We start from the raw sequence: 15,252 nt of genomic DNA on the forward strand, positions 1-15,252 counted from the left end.
GGGGGGGGCGCGCCCCGCGGGCGAGGCGGGGGGGGGCACTGACCGGAGCCCCCGGGGTTCCCACGCTTCCCGGCCCGCCCCCCCCGGATCTCTCCCGCTGGAGTGTAAAGACAAAGAGGGAAAACGTCACGAAGCAAAACGGCTGTTCGCAGCCTCTCCTAAAAGGCTAACCTGCTGGCTACGGAGGAGAAAGCCCTTCAGATACGGTCTGCCCGGAAAGCGCAGTTGCCTCGCGAATTACAGGGGGGTCTAAGGAGAAGGCACACGAAAAGAAACGCTCTGGCTTGCTTACTTTTTGCACTTCGCTTCGAGATGAACGCCATCCCTAAGGCACCGACGCCGGAGAAAGATGTTCTTCCATCACGGTCTCCTCCCTTTTCCATCTTACACAGATGCAGTGAGGCTTAGAGCTCAAAGTACAACCGGCCTCATTTTTTTAAAACCATTCACCTGCCCACAAACCTGTCCCACATTCATTAAAAGATTGTCTTGATAAATTACTCATTACCAAAATGAATGCCAGATGTGCTATACCTTGCAACCACCACATTCTGCAACAAAACCTGGGACTTCACAGCATGATACAGCATGGTTTTCATGTCCATTTATTGCGAGTAAATTCAAAGTACCCAGCTTTTAACATTCAGTCTTTGGACAGGCAGCCAGGCTGCGAACCTCCTGAAGTCCCAGGGAAGGAAGAGAGCCTCCCATACTTCTTATTCTAGGATCTGATCCTTCTTTCTGCCTTTTCCAAGAAACCACAGGAAGGGTAGGTATTAATAAATATACTAAGACATCAAGCCTCTTATAAGAAAGACACCTAGGTGGGTAGGTGTAAACCAGCCTTAACTAAACCTGAAGACTTTTTCACCCACCACAGGGGCAGGAAGGCATGCTTACCCAGCACTGGAACTAAAGCCTTGCCCTTCAGATGTAACCAGTTAACCAGGTCTGAGAGGCAGCCAGCTAAGTCCTCCCCCAGTGCTAAATAACCAGCACTGCTTGCAGTCACCAGCCAAAGGGTAATGGTTGTTTTTCCTCTTCTGTACTAGGTTCCTGCAGCAAACCAAAGCAATAAATAAATCCACCACTCTAACAGCTGGTAGCTGAGCAATGGTAATTAGGGACTGAAAGCTACTGGAATCAAATTAGAGACTATCCCTGCACAACAGGGATAGTCAGAGACAGCAAGACCAGCTATAAAGCAGAAAGGTACATTACAATTTAATCTTCTTTAATTAATTATCAGAATAGGTACCTTTGCAGAAAAGTGTCTTTTCATCCCAGCTTCAGGTTCCCAGAAAATTCGAAAATATGCTTCCAGTGTCAACATAATTAACATGTTAATTACTATCAATCCTACCAGATCAACATTAAAAGGTGGCATCTCCTATACTGACATTTAAGATCGGAAGGAATGTTTCAGACCTATTTAATACTAATTTCAGGCTTCCTGTTACTGCCAATGTCAGCATTCCAGCTGAGTATTAGAGCCAAGGCTTTGTATTTTAGCAGCAGAGAACAGAGCAGAACCATGTTACCCAACTCTGATCCTAATTTGTTTAAAAATAAATGCCGTAAAGGTTGACAAGTGCAATGGTAGATGTTTCACAAGGTTTAGCTGGAACAAAGTATTTGCTTCACTGGAGGGAAAAAATATGCTCTGAGTCTAGCTACAGTGGAATAATTTAGAGGCAACTGGTGGTAGCCGTTAATAAAATACCTAAAGGGCAAAGCAAAGCAAAAGGAACGCATTTTGTATGAGTCTCCTGTACTTTTGTACAGCACTTTCCCCTGGCTTCTCCTTGTCCAACTTATCTTCAGTTAACAAATTAAAATAGCTCAACTTTTGTTGAGGCCATGCTGGCATAGAAAAGTACCATTCAGTTTAGGCATGCACATGGATACGTGCCAGACCTTTATACACTGTCAAAGAAAAAAAACGTTATAAAGTCCGTATCCATAGGGCGCTGAAGTAGCTACTCTTGCATGCAAAACGACGAAACTGAAAACCTTCCTGGATGGACTTGCCAATTCTTACTCACATACGAAGTCTCTCATGTTGTAAACCCACAGGTATTTGTGCAAGCCATGCAAGTTTAGCGTTGCTGGATTTTGAACTCCCACCTTCTGGAGTCAGGTTGTTATTTAAAAACACAATTTTCCTTTCAAAAATATAATACGTGCTTGTAGGCCTTCTGGTTGTAAAGTAGATTTTGAAAATGTGTTGACTCAAAGCCAAACATTTAAAAAAAAAAAAAGGCAAAATACATCTCAAGTCCCCTTATTTCTTAGCGGCTTACAATATTTTACCAGCTCGTATAATTCTGAATGCTGGGATTTGGCAATGCTGAAGTAAAAGAACTAATTACCTAAATAAGAGTTATAGATTAGATCCCTAAGGTTATACTGAACTTCCAAATTCTGGCAACAAACACTCTATCCATTAGCATCAGACTGCTGACTACACCACAACTTCCCCCTCCTTCTTTTTAATGAACCTTAATTTCTTAATCTGTCACATTTTTCTCAGCTGCAAAAGTAGGGTGAAAACGTTCTTTCTTCTCTCTGAGAAATTAAAAATGTATAAATAGGAAGGGATTTAATTCTCTAGAAGATGGAGTAGTATAGTATCTGGGCCAAGCTCTCTTTTTTTTATTTTCTCGCATTACCCTTAAAAAATTCTCCATCACTAGTGCTGTACTATAGATTGATCTGCTCTCAGAGGCAGTAAAAATGAAATGGTTTACAGCTCTGCCTGGAAACATAACATATGGCTTCAGTGATATGTAACTTCCATAAACCCAACAGAGCAAGAAGGCACAAGATGAATCAAGAATCCCAGCTAACCCTATAGGTAAAAACACCACAGTCACCCATGGCAACTCTCAGAATTAGATAGCCTATATTCATATAGGTGCTTCCATGGCCAGGATATTTTATTGTCGTTCTGGGAATTTCATGCAGCAAATAAACAAGGTGAGGGAGAGAACTGAAGAATAGTAAGTACACCGTGATGTGTCCCTGTGCCCTACTGTAATGATTTTAATACAGACAAATGAAAATAGAACATTGTATCTTCAAGATACATTTTGAAATCTTCTCCTGTTACCATTTCCATAATTTTAAAATATATTTGAAAAGTTACATGAGCCCTTTCAAAGCATCTGTACTTGCTCCAGAATGGTTGCATGACTCTAGCAGGACAAATCCACCAGGATATTTCTAACATTTCCATCAACATGGTTTTGACAATCTTTTTGCTTTCATACTGCAAGGTTAGAAATGGAGATGAAGCCAGACTGCCTCAACTGGAGAGTAGCTGTATATCAACGGAGGATGATTTTATGTGTCATCCTTATTTAAGAATACAGTATTAAAGAAGAGGTCTAAAGGATCACAAGGCTGAAGAATGATATGGCAAAGAGGAAGCAGACACTTTCTGTAGGGGGACAGCATTAGACATTTCAGTAAGTTCAGGGGGTTTTCATATGTATACAAAAAGAGCTTCCACCTTGCTACATCTAGTATCAGTCAACTCCATTTCATCCAAGTTGTCATATGACAGGATGAGAACAAGGACAGTCTGGTGACAGCACTGCTTACATTAGAAATAAAGGACAGAGGAAACTACATGTCACTGCATATAGGTCACAGCTGAATGAATGACCTATGTTTCTTCCCAGCAGCTTCATTTAGGTAAGAATCAACTGCATTTTACAGGGATAAAAATAGAAAAATCTCCTCCAGTTTAAGAAAAAAAAATATTAAAATAGCTTTACATTTATAACAGAATGACAACAGCAAGGAAAACAAATCAAATTTAAGGTTGGTACTATGACCATAATTTCATGCTGTAGTTACTGGAAAGGAAAACAAAGACACTCAAATGCAGGAAAGACAGACCCAGTATTAACCATTTTTCATTTCTTAGATTTTGTTTTGGTTTTTGGATTTTCCAGATGATTTGTGCTGTATTTCAAGCTGCACATTACAATCACTTGCTCAGAAGATACCAGCTTAACATGTCATTCACTCATCCAGAGGGCAAAAATGTGGTTTGCCATTATGTACTGGATTGATACCCCTCTGTACCATCAACCAATTTGTATAGTAATTACTATCCTCCTCAAATCAAAACCTGAAGCTGTTTTGAATTTTCTCCTGAAGAGAGAATTAAGGTCTCTGTGTATGAAATTTTATTCCAGAGCAAGTTTCTTGTATTTTAAATACTTACATATGAAAGTAAGACTGCAAAAATGGAGAAGAGCTAATCGAGATGCGTTAGAAACATGGAGACTGTAGTCCTTTTCAATCTTTAACTACAGTATTCTAAAAATGCCACTCTGCCAGCAGCTAAAGATACATTTTAGATTAAGTCCCTAAAATGAACTCTGACAGTATTCTACAGCATTTCCCAGTCACCACAACTATGGTTAAAAAAAATGTTCTCTTCAGCTAGTAATTTGGTAGCTTAAAAAGGGAAGCAGTTTTGTTTTTTGGGTTTTTTAAAATATATACATATAAAAAAAGTAAATTGTAACATTTAGATCAAAGGTTTTAATTATAGTTGGCACGCAGCCTCAGGCTGCACATGGCCATCTTTGGCCATTCTGTTCTCAGTCACACCGATGACTTCAGTGAATTACTCCACATTTGTGACAAAGCAAGCGAGAGCATAATTTGACCATTAACAAGATGGCCTAAACTAGCAAAAGGCTCAGTAATTTATCAATGTCATCATAGCCCAACATTCATTTTGGGCTCTTTCAGGATTCGTTCACAAGAGCTTATAGATACTGGAGACAGCTGAAATGGAATTGTAGAAAATTTTGGGGTTTAAAAGCCAGGCTGAACCCTTAAGGTCCAAAGCTCAAAGGGCTCAGGGGAAGAGGAAATTGCCTGTTGGCCTGCTTGTTGGTTTTAAAGTTTCTGCAAAACATTCTTGCGGCTACGTGTGGATCTGCAAGGGTAGAGGCTTATGAAGACTGACCAACTCCTGTGCAATGCCTTGTAGGGATAAAGGTCTGCCTTGCTTATACGGGTACGGATCAAGGCCTACATTAGTAACAAAATCTCTTCATAAAATTGAGACATATCGTGCAAAAAGGTTTTGTGAAGGTTTAAAATCTTTTTTCCTGAACATCCCAGCTGAACTAGTACAGCAGTATGCTTGGGAACTAAAATGTAGGAGAATTAAAAATCTTAAAAAGCCAGTACAATTAATCATGTTCTGCTGTCTGAGCTGAGAAATAAACAAGCAGGAGAACATGAAAAATAAATCATGACTTTAAAATGTAAGATGTTTTCATTTCATGACTAGAAAGTTGTTTTTTAAAAAAGTCCTGTTAAACCTGATAATACTCTTTAATGTTTTAATGTTTACATTTGAATGTTCCTGTTTTAAGACATTTTTAATAATTACTTGCAGGTATACTTACTGATCTTGCAACAGACCAACCTGGATGCTTGTTTACATAATAAGGTACACACAGCAAACAGAATTTATTTTTGACATGTTTCTCTTATATGTACTTCTAGAAGAAAACATAGTTCTATTAGTAAAGCAATGTAAAATCATGGAAAATTATTATGAAACTGTGAATTTGTCATTCAAATTAAATAATTTTAATTTAAACCTGGCACAGTTCCAGGCCAGAAAGGTTAACAGCTGTGGAAAATTATTCGTTCACAAATCTGGGCAAACAAAATAAGAAAATCCTTGCCTTTCAGTTGCTTTCAAAACCTCATTTAATAAAAAACCACACAAAAGTTGAGATTTTTCAAGGCAAATGAAACTGCAAAAATATTTTGGAGATGCTTAGGGTAAATGTGGTCATTGCATTGCACTAGTATAATCATTAGCATAAACCAGTTGCTGTCCTGCTGACAAACATTAGATTGCACTTTGGAATTTAGTATTTACCAGATTGAGTTGCAGAGCACATACTTAAGAGATGAAGTATGAGACATGAAAGTGAGGTACTGTTGATGCTAGAGAAAAAAGTGAGATTTCTGCAAAGGCATGCATCTTTGAGCTAAAAGACATATTTTCAACCTGCACATGTAAAACTATAAAATACTATGTAATTAAATTCTGAAAAACAAATCACTGTGTTGGAAAGAATAAAATAATTATCTCCTTACCAGAGGGTCAGTTTCTCAGTTGCTGGGTTCCCTTTTTTAAATTTTTTAAAGAATTCTTTGGGATTTTAAACTAGATACTTTTTAAACTAGATTTGCTGACAAAGTTTTATACAAGCACTTCTCAGATAACGCAACTGATTTTGAGTCAAGTCTGCTGCATGCCAGCAGACCTCACCCCCGAATAACTCTAATAAGTGAGGTTTAGGTGGTTTGCTTATCAAACAAATCCCTTCTGGAAAGCACTTCACAGCTTCTGATGCAGCTGGTTAAATCTTCCTAGTTGTTGCTGAAACTGATGCCAATATTCCCGTTCACTTTTGTATCCATGTTTTTACCATCTAAGGCCTTAAATGAAGACTGAAGAATAATCATAGGAGAGAAGCTAAAACAAGAAATAGAACCACCGGGAAATGTAAATTCTCACAGGAATACTACTTGAGTCCATCCTTCAGAGGCTCTCATATGATATACCATGATGCCTGTGGCACAAACTCTCTTTTTTTGTTAGCCTTGTGCTATTGCATTCCTCCTGCAATACAGGAAGCACGTTCTAGGATTTCTTTTGGAATTTGGGTAATCCCAGCAGAAGGGCAAACAGCAGGAGCTCCTTGAGCTCACAATGGTGCAACATGCCATACTGTCACTTCGGAAAGTCTCTATTTCAAACACCTGCAGTAATTCCAAGAGAGCGACTGTTCTAGCTGAATTTCTGTAAGGTGTGGGCTGGCTTAGCAACACTGTCTTAAGCCATCTGCAGTACTTTGGCCCTGAGAAACATCAGTTCCTTGCTTCCAGTTTCCACTGTTGCTGAGCTATCGGCAAAAGATCCTGACTCTCACTGTAAACCAGGAGTCGATGCTTTCGCAGAGACGGGACACTGCCCATAAAAAAGGCAGCAAAATCTCCAACCTCCAAACTAAACTCAACTATTATCATCTCCAACACAGCAGAAGCCAGAGACAGGATCACACCTCACGCATGGGGAACACGTCTCCCTGAAAAGTAGCTGAGTAACAGCTTCTAGTCCAGTACCTTACTGTGCTGGGATTCATAGGTACTGCAAATATCTCTCAGCTCACACTGAATTCTGATCTAAGGACTCATTCTCCCATGGGAATCATATTCCCAAATCTCCCCCCTCCTTCCCCCCGGAACCTTTGAATAGTTGCACATATGCAGAAGCTGAAACCCGACCCAGGTCATTCCTAGAAATTCAGTAAGACTACTCATACGTACTGAATTTACAGGATCAGGCTGATGGCATAGCTCGCGCATGTGTAACTGCACAGTGACCTGTAGGCCAAAAGAACACAAGAGCTGAATTACAGAGATAGGGGAGCTGAGAGCAGGGGCACCAGCAGCTGGCTGGAGAACTGGCACGATATGACTTTTGACACCGAACCATACTGTACCCCTGAGTCAGAACTTACATTTCTATGGTTTCAACTGGTTTTATAAAGGAATTAGGGCTATCCCCACAAATTCTTTCAACATTTTGCAATCTGCTCAGTACTAGCAGAAGTAGAACATGCATGGGTTAACTACCGATGAGGTTTTTTCTGGCTATTTGGCATTGTAACAGGAAATAGTACTGTGACACCAGGGAGCTGTCATGAACCAACAGCATTGTTGTCTGTACCTGACCTTACCTGTGAGGTAAAAAAAAAAAAAAAAAAAAAAAAAAAAAAAAAAAAGTAATTTTCCATGCTGTCAGTCCCTTAATACGAGCACAAATATGTTATATAACAAAGGAAGCCAGGAGGCACTACAAACAACAACTAATTACATAAAACTTTACATGCAAAGATGGAACTGCGTTCTGTATGAGATGGAAAGGAGAAAAAAAAAAGGTAAGCTGATGACTCAGTGCAGCTCAGAACCCATTTTTGCTTCTTCTCTGCAGTTGTTCAAACATAAATACAATATTAATGCACCCATGTTCTTACAGTCAAAGCACTGGAAACAGTCTCTATGTTCTAACAGTCTGCACTATGTCAGTGTGGAGCAGAGAATCTTAAATAAAAGTAATGAAATACAGACAGAAGAGTTATGTTGCCCAAACTAACTCAGAAAGGTTAACCTGATGGTATTTTCTTAGAAAAGCAATTTGAGCTAATCTTCTTGTATTTTTTTAAATTCTCGCCATGTGTTCTGGTGTGCTTTAGAGTTCACCTTTTACTTGAAAGTGACCCTCAATTCACAAAATGTCATTTTTGGCAGAAGTCAGTGGTACCTCAGATTAACACAAAGACTGAAGAATATTGGTGTTTAATTATCGCTACAAAATACCTGCCTAAAAATTTAAAAAATGAAAATGTGTGTGTTAGTTTTTAAACAGGTGTTATTTCTCTGGAACATAAGTTGAAATATAAATGATCCAAATCATAACTATGAAAATATTCTGTAGCTTTTTCCATAAGCTGATTTTCCTTGAACAGCTATAATCACATTTGCAAAGTGAAGAAAAGATTAATTTTATTAACTTGGTTGATTACTGACATTTCAGGATGGTCTTTTGGGGTATTATTTGTTGGGAGGGGGTTTTTTGGGTTGCTGGTTTTTGGCGAGGGTGTTAATAGAAAAAACCCCAACCAAACAGTATGTGATTTCAAGTTTCTTCATTCCCACTTACTTTTCTGCCTTCCTTTCAACTCTATTTTGCTAATACCTTGGTTAAACACAAAGTTAGGGAATATTTGCACCAAAAATATGTATCAATTTATAAAAAAGCATGGTCAAACATATGTCAGACCTAGGGAAACATATGAAAAAAGCTCTTACCAGTTATAGAGGTAAGACACTAATTAAACACAATAGATAATTTCGAGCCTGTGTTCATTACCATACCTCTTAACGAATAATCACAGTAGCAGTAAAAAAAGACTGACTCAAAAACCTCATCACTTAAATAACTTAAGTTGCTTTTTCCGTGTTTTTTAAACAGTTTATTATTGTGTGTAGTTCCTCAGTTCAGAAGCAACAGCTTTTGCATTGCTCTGAACTCCACCACTTTCAGGACAGCCATGTATAAAAAGGGGAACAACCTACCAATAGGACTTAGACAAGATATATTTGTAACAGTGTAACTTACCATACTTGGCATCACACTAATTATATTCTTTCAGTTTAAAGAACAGAGAGAAAAAATAGTTAAGCTAGTACCAAATGACCGTAGGGCAGGCTTCAGTGAATCATTAATAAGCCTTTATAAATGGCATGATCACAAGCACTATCTCAAAGTCTGTCTCAGGCACGTCCGAGGGACCAAATTATTGTGCATGGTATTACAAAAAGTACAAACAAGCTCAGTTCTGCCTCCAACACCATATTCGTGCCATGTTAACTGCTGCAATTGCACAATTGTGCACAGGGCTGGCTTTACGAGTGACAAGTGAGAAGCTTGTAAAATAATGTATATTACTAGATGTAATAGCTACACAAATGCAAGATATTAAGCTATATTCATCGGTATCACATCATGCTGATTCAGCTTGGTTTGATTATTAGAAACTTCAGCCCATACAACGCACTTGCACACTTTACCATTAAGAATCTCAGCAAGCCTCATTCTTACATGGGGTGAAAAAGCACAACAGATTGACAGGATGAAACCTTTGAAGCTGCTGGCCTAATGCTGAGTCAAAAATTTATCAGTGAAGCTGGCTGGATTGAAGTTTAAAGTCAAAACAGGATCCAAAACTTGTATTTTGCTTTTGAAAATGAAGATATTTTATCACTCCTTTTAGAGGAAGAAACCAGTCACTGAAACTGATTTAACTTAGAGTTGCAGTCATAGGACTCTTGCCACATGTTGTTGACTGACAGACCTCTAGAAAGCATACCACAAACCCTATAGCCATTGTTCAGTCACTATTTACTCCTTGGCAGCCTTTACCAATTCTGCAGCACCAGGACTGTAATGGAGCTTCCTTCTTATGGGAACTACTGTTCAATGAGTAAAAAGTATTCCATAAAGTACAGCAGATTTCTGTAAAACTCGCAACAAGACTACCAATTTAATACCACTAGGTTTTAAACTAAAATATAATTCTAAGGAAAAAAAAAAAAAGTACACCAGAGTGAATTTATGCTGATAGGCTTTTTTAATAACAGGCTTTGCAAAAAGCATGTGGGACTATCTATACTATACTAGCATATATGCATACACACAATCTCCATTTTGGGTTTAATCTATTCCAGTACCTCCTTAGCCAAATGTACTAGATGATATATCTAAAAAAACCAAACATAAAAACACCCCAACAAACCCACCATGGGGAACATAAAATAACAGAAATAACAGTCAAATGAAATACATTTTTAATTATGGATGATTTTGTCAATGCAAAGACTTCTCAGATCAACTTATGTTACTTCTTACAGGCGTAAGAGTCAATCTGATAAGTAAGACTCCGCACCAGCATGCAAGGGGTTGATTTCTGTTATTTATACCATGGGAGATTTGGCAACTCCCACAGCTTTCCTACCTGTAAGAAGGGGGTAATACCTACCTTTTTTATAATGGGAACCCCTCTCAAATCCTTATAGGTCACTGCAAAATCACTGAAGTCAAAGTATTGTCACAGTGTGTTTGTGGCAAAAAAGGTTTATTGAATGCTGTACTTTATTTTGGTTATGAAAAATTAACAGGAATGGAAATTGTCAATGCGTACCAATGGGGAAACAATCTTTGAATGCAAACGTTGTTCAGTTCCCCAGCTGATCAGACTTGACAGAGCTTCTTTGAAACCCATGGAGCCATGCCAATTTAAACCAACTCAGGATATAGCCTTGTGTTTAACAAGTTTCACATGTCTGATGTTTTAACAAAAGTAGAAAAAAAAAAAAAAGAGAATATTCTATTATTAAAAAGTTATGCTCTGAATGGTTAGCTAAGCAGTGATAATATTGCAGCTTTGTGCATTCAGCCCACTATAGTACATACCCTACGCATGCACTTTTCCTGTCTTCTCCCTATCCAATTTTAGTTCCCACTCTGAAGAGCAGCAGAAGGCTGATTTCACAATAAGTGAAAGAGAACCAGGTAGATTAAACTAAATACCTCACACATTAATAGTATTAAGATTTAAACAAGCTTGTAAAAAACATTATCAACCAGATACTTTAACATGTAGAAGACACAATAGGTGCTACTCACCAGTGATTTACAAGCTTATTGGACTATGCCTGCATTGGCAAACTGGTAAGAAAGCAAAGACTGCCAAGACTCCCTACAGCTTGGGATGATAAAACAACCAAAAAATTATATTTTTTTTTACGTTCTTTACTGTAAAAATTGGAGAAGCAAACACAAATACACATTAACAGACAGCTCCGATCTTTTTCATACAACCAGATTCTCAGCCAGCCATGTGGCTGCCACCACTCAAAGCCACAGTCAGGAACAGTAGTCAAGATCATCCCTAAAAGCTGGAAGGATTTTTAGGAGATTTTTATTAACCAGATAAAAGCTCTATGATTAAAAGTTCATTAAATGTCACATTTTTCAGAGTAATGCAAAGGTTTTAATTGAGTAACTAATAACCTTTTGTCCAGAGGGTTCTTAGTCTGGAAGAGCACTTTATTTGACCACTTCAAAATCTGCAGTAACGCATGTATAACATTGCACACCTTCCAGAAGTTCTGGAGTTGAAACATCCCAATTCATGTCACCGACTGTACGCTCAGCTACAAACTCTAATCGAAGCCAGCCTTTAAGACTGGGGAAGCCAGATAGGGCAGAAGTTACATTTACCGACTTGTTCAACAGCATTAACCACACACAGCACTTTTGTACCTATCTGCCAGAAACTGGGCTGGTTAAAGCTAGCTGCCCGTATGGTGGTAGCTGATTATTGCCTCTTGCAGGAAGGAGAGATGGGTACAAAACCTCTGCACAGCCCGAAGGTTTGGCAGGCACTGCATTCTACAACGGGCTATGAAAACATGAATGCTTTGGCTGCTACCTCAATAAAAAGACTCTCACTGATATTAATGGGAGACCTTTCAGCAACATTTAGGACCTCTTATTTTCAGGACAGTATCTCCCAGAAACCTCTCCTCTGGGAAAAATTCCCATTAAAGAATAATCTCAGCTATTTCTAATTAATATCTGAACAAACCATTAATGATTTGTTTAGATTGTCCAAGTAATCAACTTCTCCCATTCACAACTTTAAGATACTTCTTAGAAAAATCCCCCACACTTTCTTAATGTAGAATTAAGAAGTCCATGCACATGTTTTTTGGCAATTACAGCACATCCCTGACCTCATTTGCAGATCTGATATTTCTTGTCAGGGGCCAATAGACACAATGCCATATACACTCCCAGCAAATCTCAACAAGTGCACCACAGTTCACATGTTCCATTTGAATATTCTAAATTCACACTGAACAGGCAGAACTCACCAGTAAGTGAAGTGAAGGAAGTGGCTAAATGGGCTGCCAAGGACAAGGAGCTATTGTTATGGAATGAGTTTTAAGTTGGTATGAAAAAAAAAAAAACCAACAAAAAGAGTGGCCAGCAAAAAAATCCAGAATGAATTAAATAGAATCAGTATTTGCATAAGACCTTGACTTTGTCTTTTGAGGGCTTCAGAAAACTGTTACAGTTCTGGCACATTGCCCATATACTATTTTTTCCTTTTCTACAATAAAAAAGCGTGCTTATTTTCTTTTCTAAGAAAGGAATACATTTTGGAGCGTATATTACAAAAAAGTACTGAGATAAACTCTGTTAACAAAGCCCTGACTAAACACACTTCTCTAACAAATCCCTTTGACAGATTCCACTTTGACAATCAAACAACATGGAAAACTGATGCCTGGTTGTGGAGATCATTAAAGATTATTTGGTGTTCTCATAAAATGGAGTTTACCCTCATTTTTTGCCCAAATTCTACTCAGAATAACTAGATTACGTATGATCACCTACGCAACTTCCAAATGGAAAAACTACTGCTTGAGTTAGTTTTTAATATTACTTACAACAAAGGTTGAATAGGGTGATAAGCAGAATTCAGTCAGTCCTCACTGAAACACAGCTTCAGAGATAGATGCATTTCACTATAGTGCATGAGCAATCCTAACAGAGAGCACAGAGTACCTTTTGCTTTATGTACTCTTAACAATGAAATGCAATATGTTATAGTAAAGGTGAAATTATATATTCTGCATAAGACTGAATGTACAGCTTTCATCCTTCATTTAAACACTATTTAATTCATTCTAGTCAGTCAGGGAGGAATTTGGCTCTCAGTGCATTTAATAAAAATTCACACAAATAACCTTACATTAATTCTTAACTGTATATATTTGGCTATTCAACCATTTTATCTCATGTACAAGCTACTCTAAAAACCTCAACACTAATTATTTGTGAACGAAAGCTCCCCTCATCCAGTGGCAATGAGCTGAGCGTACACAGATTTAGTCTGGGGTCACTTACAGGGGCTGTTTCTCCCTAAGTGTCACGTAGACCCCAGTAACTTAAACTCTTTTATTAAGTTTTTTTTGGAAGTGGTTAGACCTTAAGCCGTACCACTGCAGAAAACTCATGCTTCATCAGTTTTGTGGATAAGGAATTTCATTCTGGAGCTATTAATCAGGCACTTTGCACAAAGTCATTCAGAAAAAGTGAAGGTGAACTTGTCCTTTTTCTATAAAAAAATATGTAAGCACATCTCCCCTCTCCCTAGCCCAGCTGCTGATCAGACGATAACAACCTACATCTCCTACCAGCTACTGTCAGACTTTTAGCCTAACCAGTGCAGGCTGCTGCTTTCACATGAAGTCCCATATTCAAGCACCTACACGTACAGAAACATGGCAGCTGTTAATAGAAAAGCCGTGCTAACATAATACAATGTAAAGACTGCCTGAACACAGTTCAATGCAAGTATAATTGTAAAACAGTCTGGTATAATTGGGAAACAATTTTTAGAATCCCCATAGCCTGGAGTTTCTCTCTGAATTGAACAATGTTTTCTTAGGAAACAGACCTTCACAAACAGTACTATTGCTTCTGCATGACTTACCTTGCATGTCAGAGTGATTTGCGAGCTTAAGTAATTTAGAAATGTAAGTAGTTTATCATTGTAGATTTAAACAGTTAAAGAACACATATCATGCAAAACAATATTTAGAAATCTAAGGCTACCACAAAGCCAGTTTGCATCACTAAAATAAAGCCTATCAATTCAATAAACATAAGAAACAAATTATGAAGTCCTCCCTACACAAACAATAAGACTTCGCAGGAGGGAAATCCCTGCTTTTCATGCTGTTCCCTCTATTCAAAGTCCAGCTATTTCTAATGGAAATTTTGTTTGCTATGGAGATTATGATTCAGCCTTCTTTTTCAATCACCAGCACATCACTATGCTTACAGCAAGCGCATAGATTTAGAGAAGGGTGTGAAGATCTCTCTTTAGGGTTTAATACTCAAGGATGCATACATTTTTAAAAGTATCCCATGAGCTAAGAGGAAGTAAGAGCAACTTCTAAGCCAAGGCTCTGACGTCTGAGCTACCAAATTAATCAATGAAGCATACAAACTCTGGGGTATCAGAAGACAAGCTACAGAATGAAATGCTGACGACAAACAAGATGCACCTGACTTTCTGGAATGGGAAATTCTGGTATAGGTGAACTCTAGCAACAGGTAAAATGAGCAGGCTGTTACCTGCAGTACAAGCTGCTGCCAGGCGGTTGCCAGTGGCTGACCATTGCCAATGTTGCAAATGCTCATTCGGTCTGCTGGCTGATTGGCACGCTCAAGTTGCAAGGAGACATTGCGCCGCTCTTCCTCAAGTGCACGGGTAAGCCGCTCGAAACGAGCTTCTTGCTCTTTAACAGATGCTAAAATGCTGGCAGCAGACCTGATATCATAGTCATCCATGATTGTTTTCAAATGCTGCTGCCTGTTAACTGACCAGGGCAAATGGAAAGGGTTAGGTAAAGGGGTGGGGAGGGCACAGGTCAGAGGTTAAAAATAAAAATGCACATTGTTAGTCACCCTACTAAAATACTGTTCACTCTAAGAAGCAAACTGCAGTGCTCTTTGAAAAGACTTCCTTTCCATCCACTTGACTTTAAATTAAA

The 15,252-nt window shown here is 38.5% G+C and overlaps 1 protein-coding gene across 2 annotated transcripts in view; it reads right to left on the reverse strand.

Moving 5' to 3' along the window:
- ARVCF (armadillo repeat gene deleted in velocardiofacial syndrome) overlaps positions 1-15,049 on the reverse strand; it is a 169,037-nt gene extending 153,988 nt beyond the window's left edge. For both annotated transcript variants that reach the window (XM_010581676.1, XM_010581675.1), the window contains exon 1: positions 14,834-15,049. In XM_010581676.1, the coding sequence (XP_010579978.1) occupies positions 14,834-15,049 (216 nt within the window). The remainder of the gene's footprint in view (positions 1-14,833) is intronic.
- Between the last annotated feature and the right edge of the window lie 203 nt (positions 15,050-15,252).

Source organism: Haliaeetus leucocephalus, unplaced genomic scaffold (assembly GCF_000737465.1).
Source record: "Haliaeetus leucocephalus isolate CR32 unplaced genomic scaffold, Haliaeetus_leucocephalus-4.0 Scaffold802, whole genome shotgun sequence".
Taxonomy (NCBI): Eukaryota; Metazoa; Chordata; class Aves; order Accipitriformes; family Accipitridae; genus Haliaeetus; species Haliaeetus leucocephalus.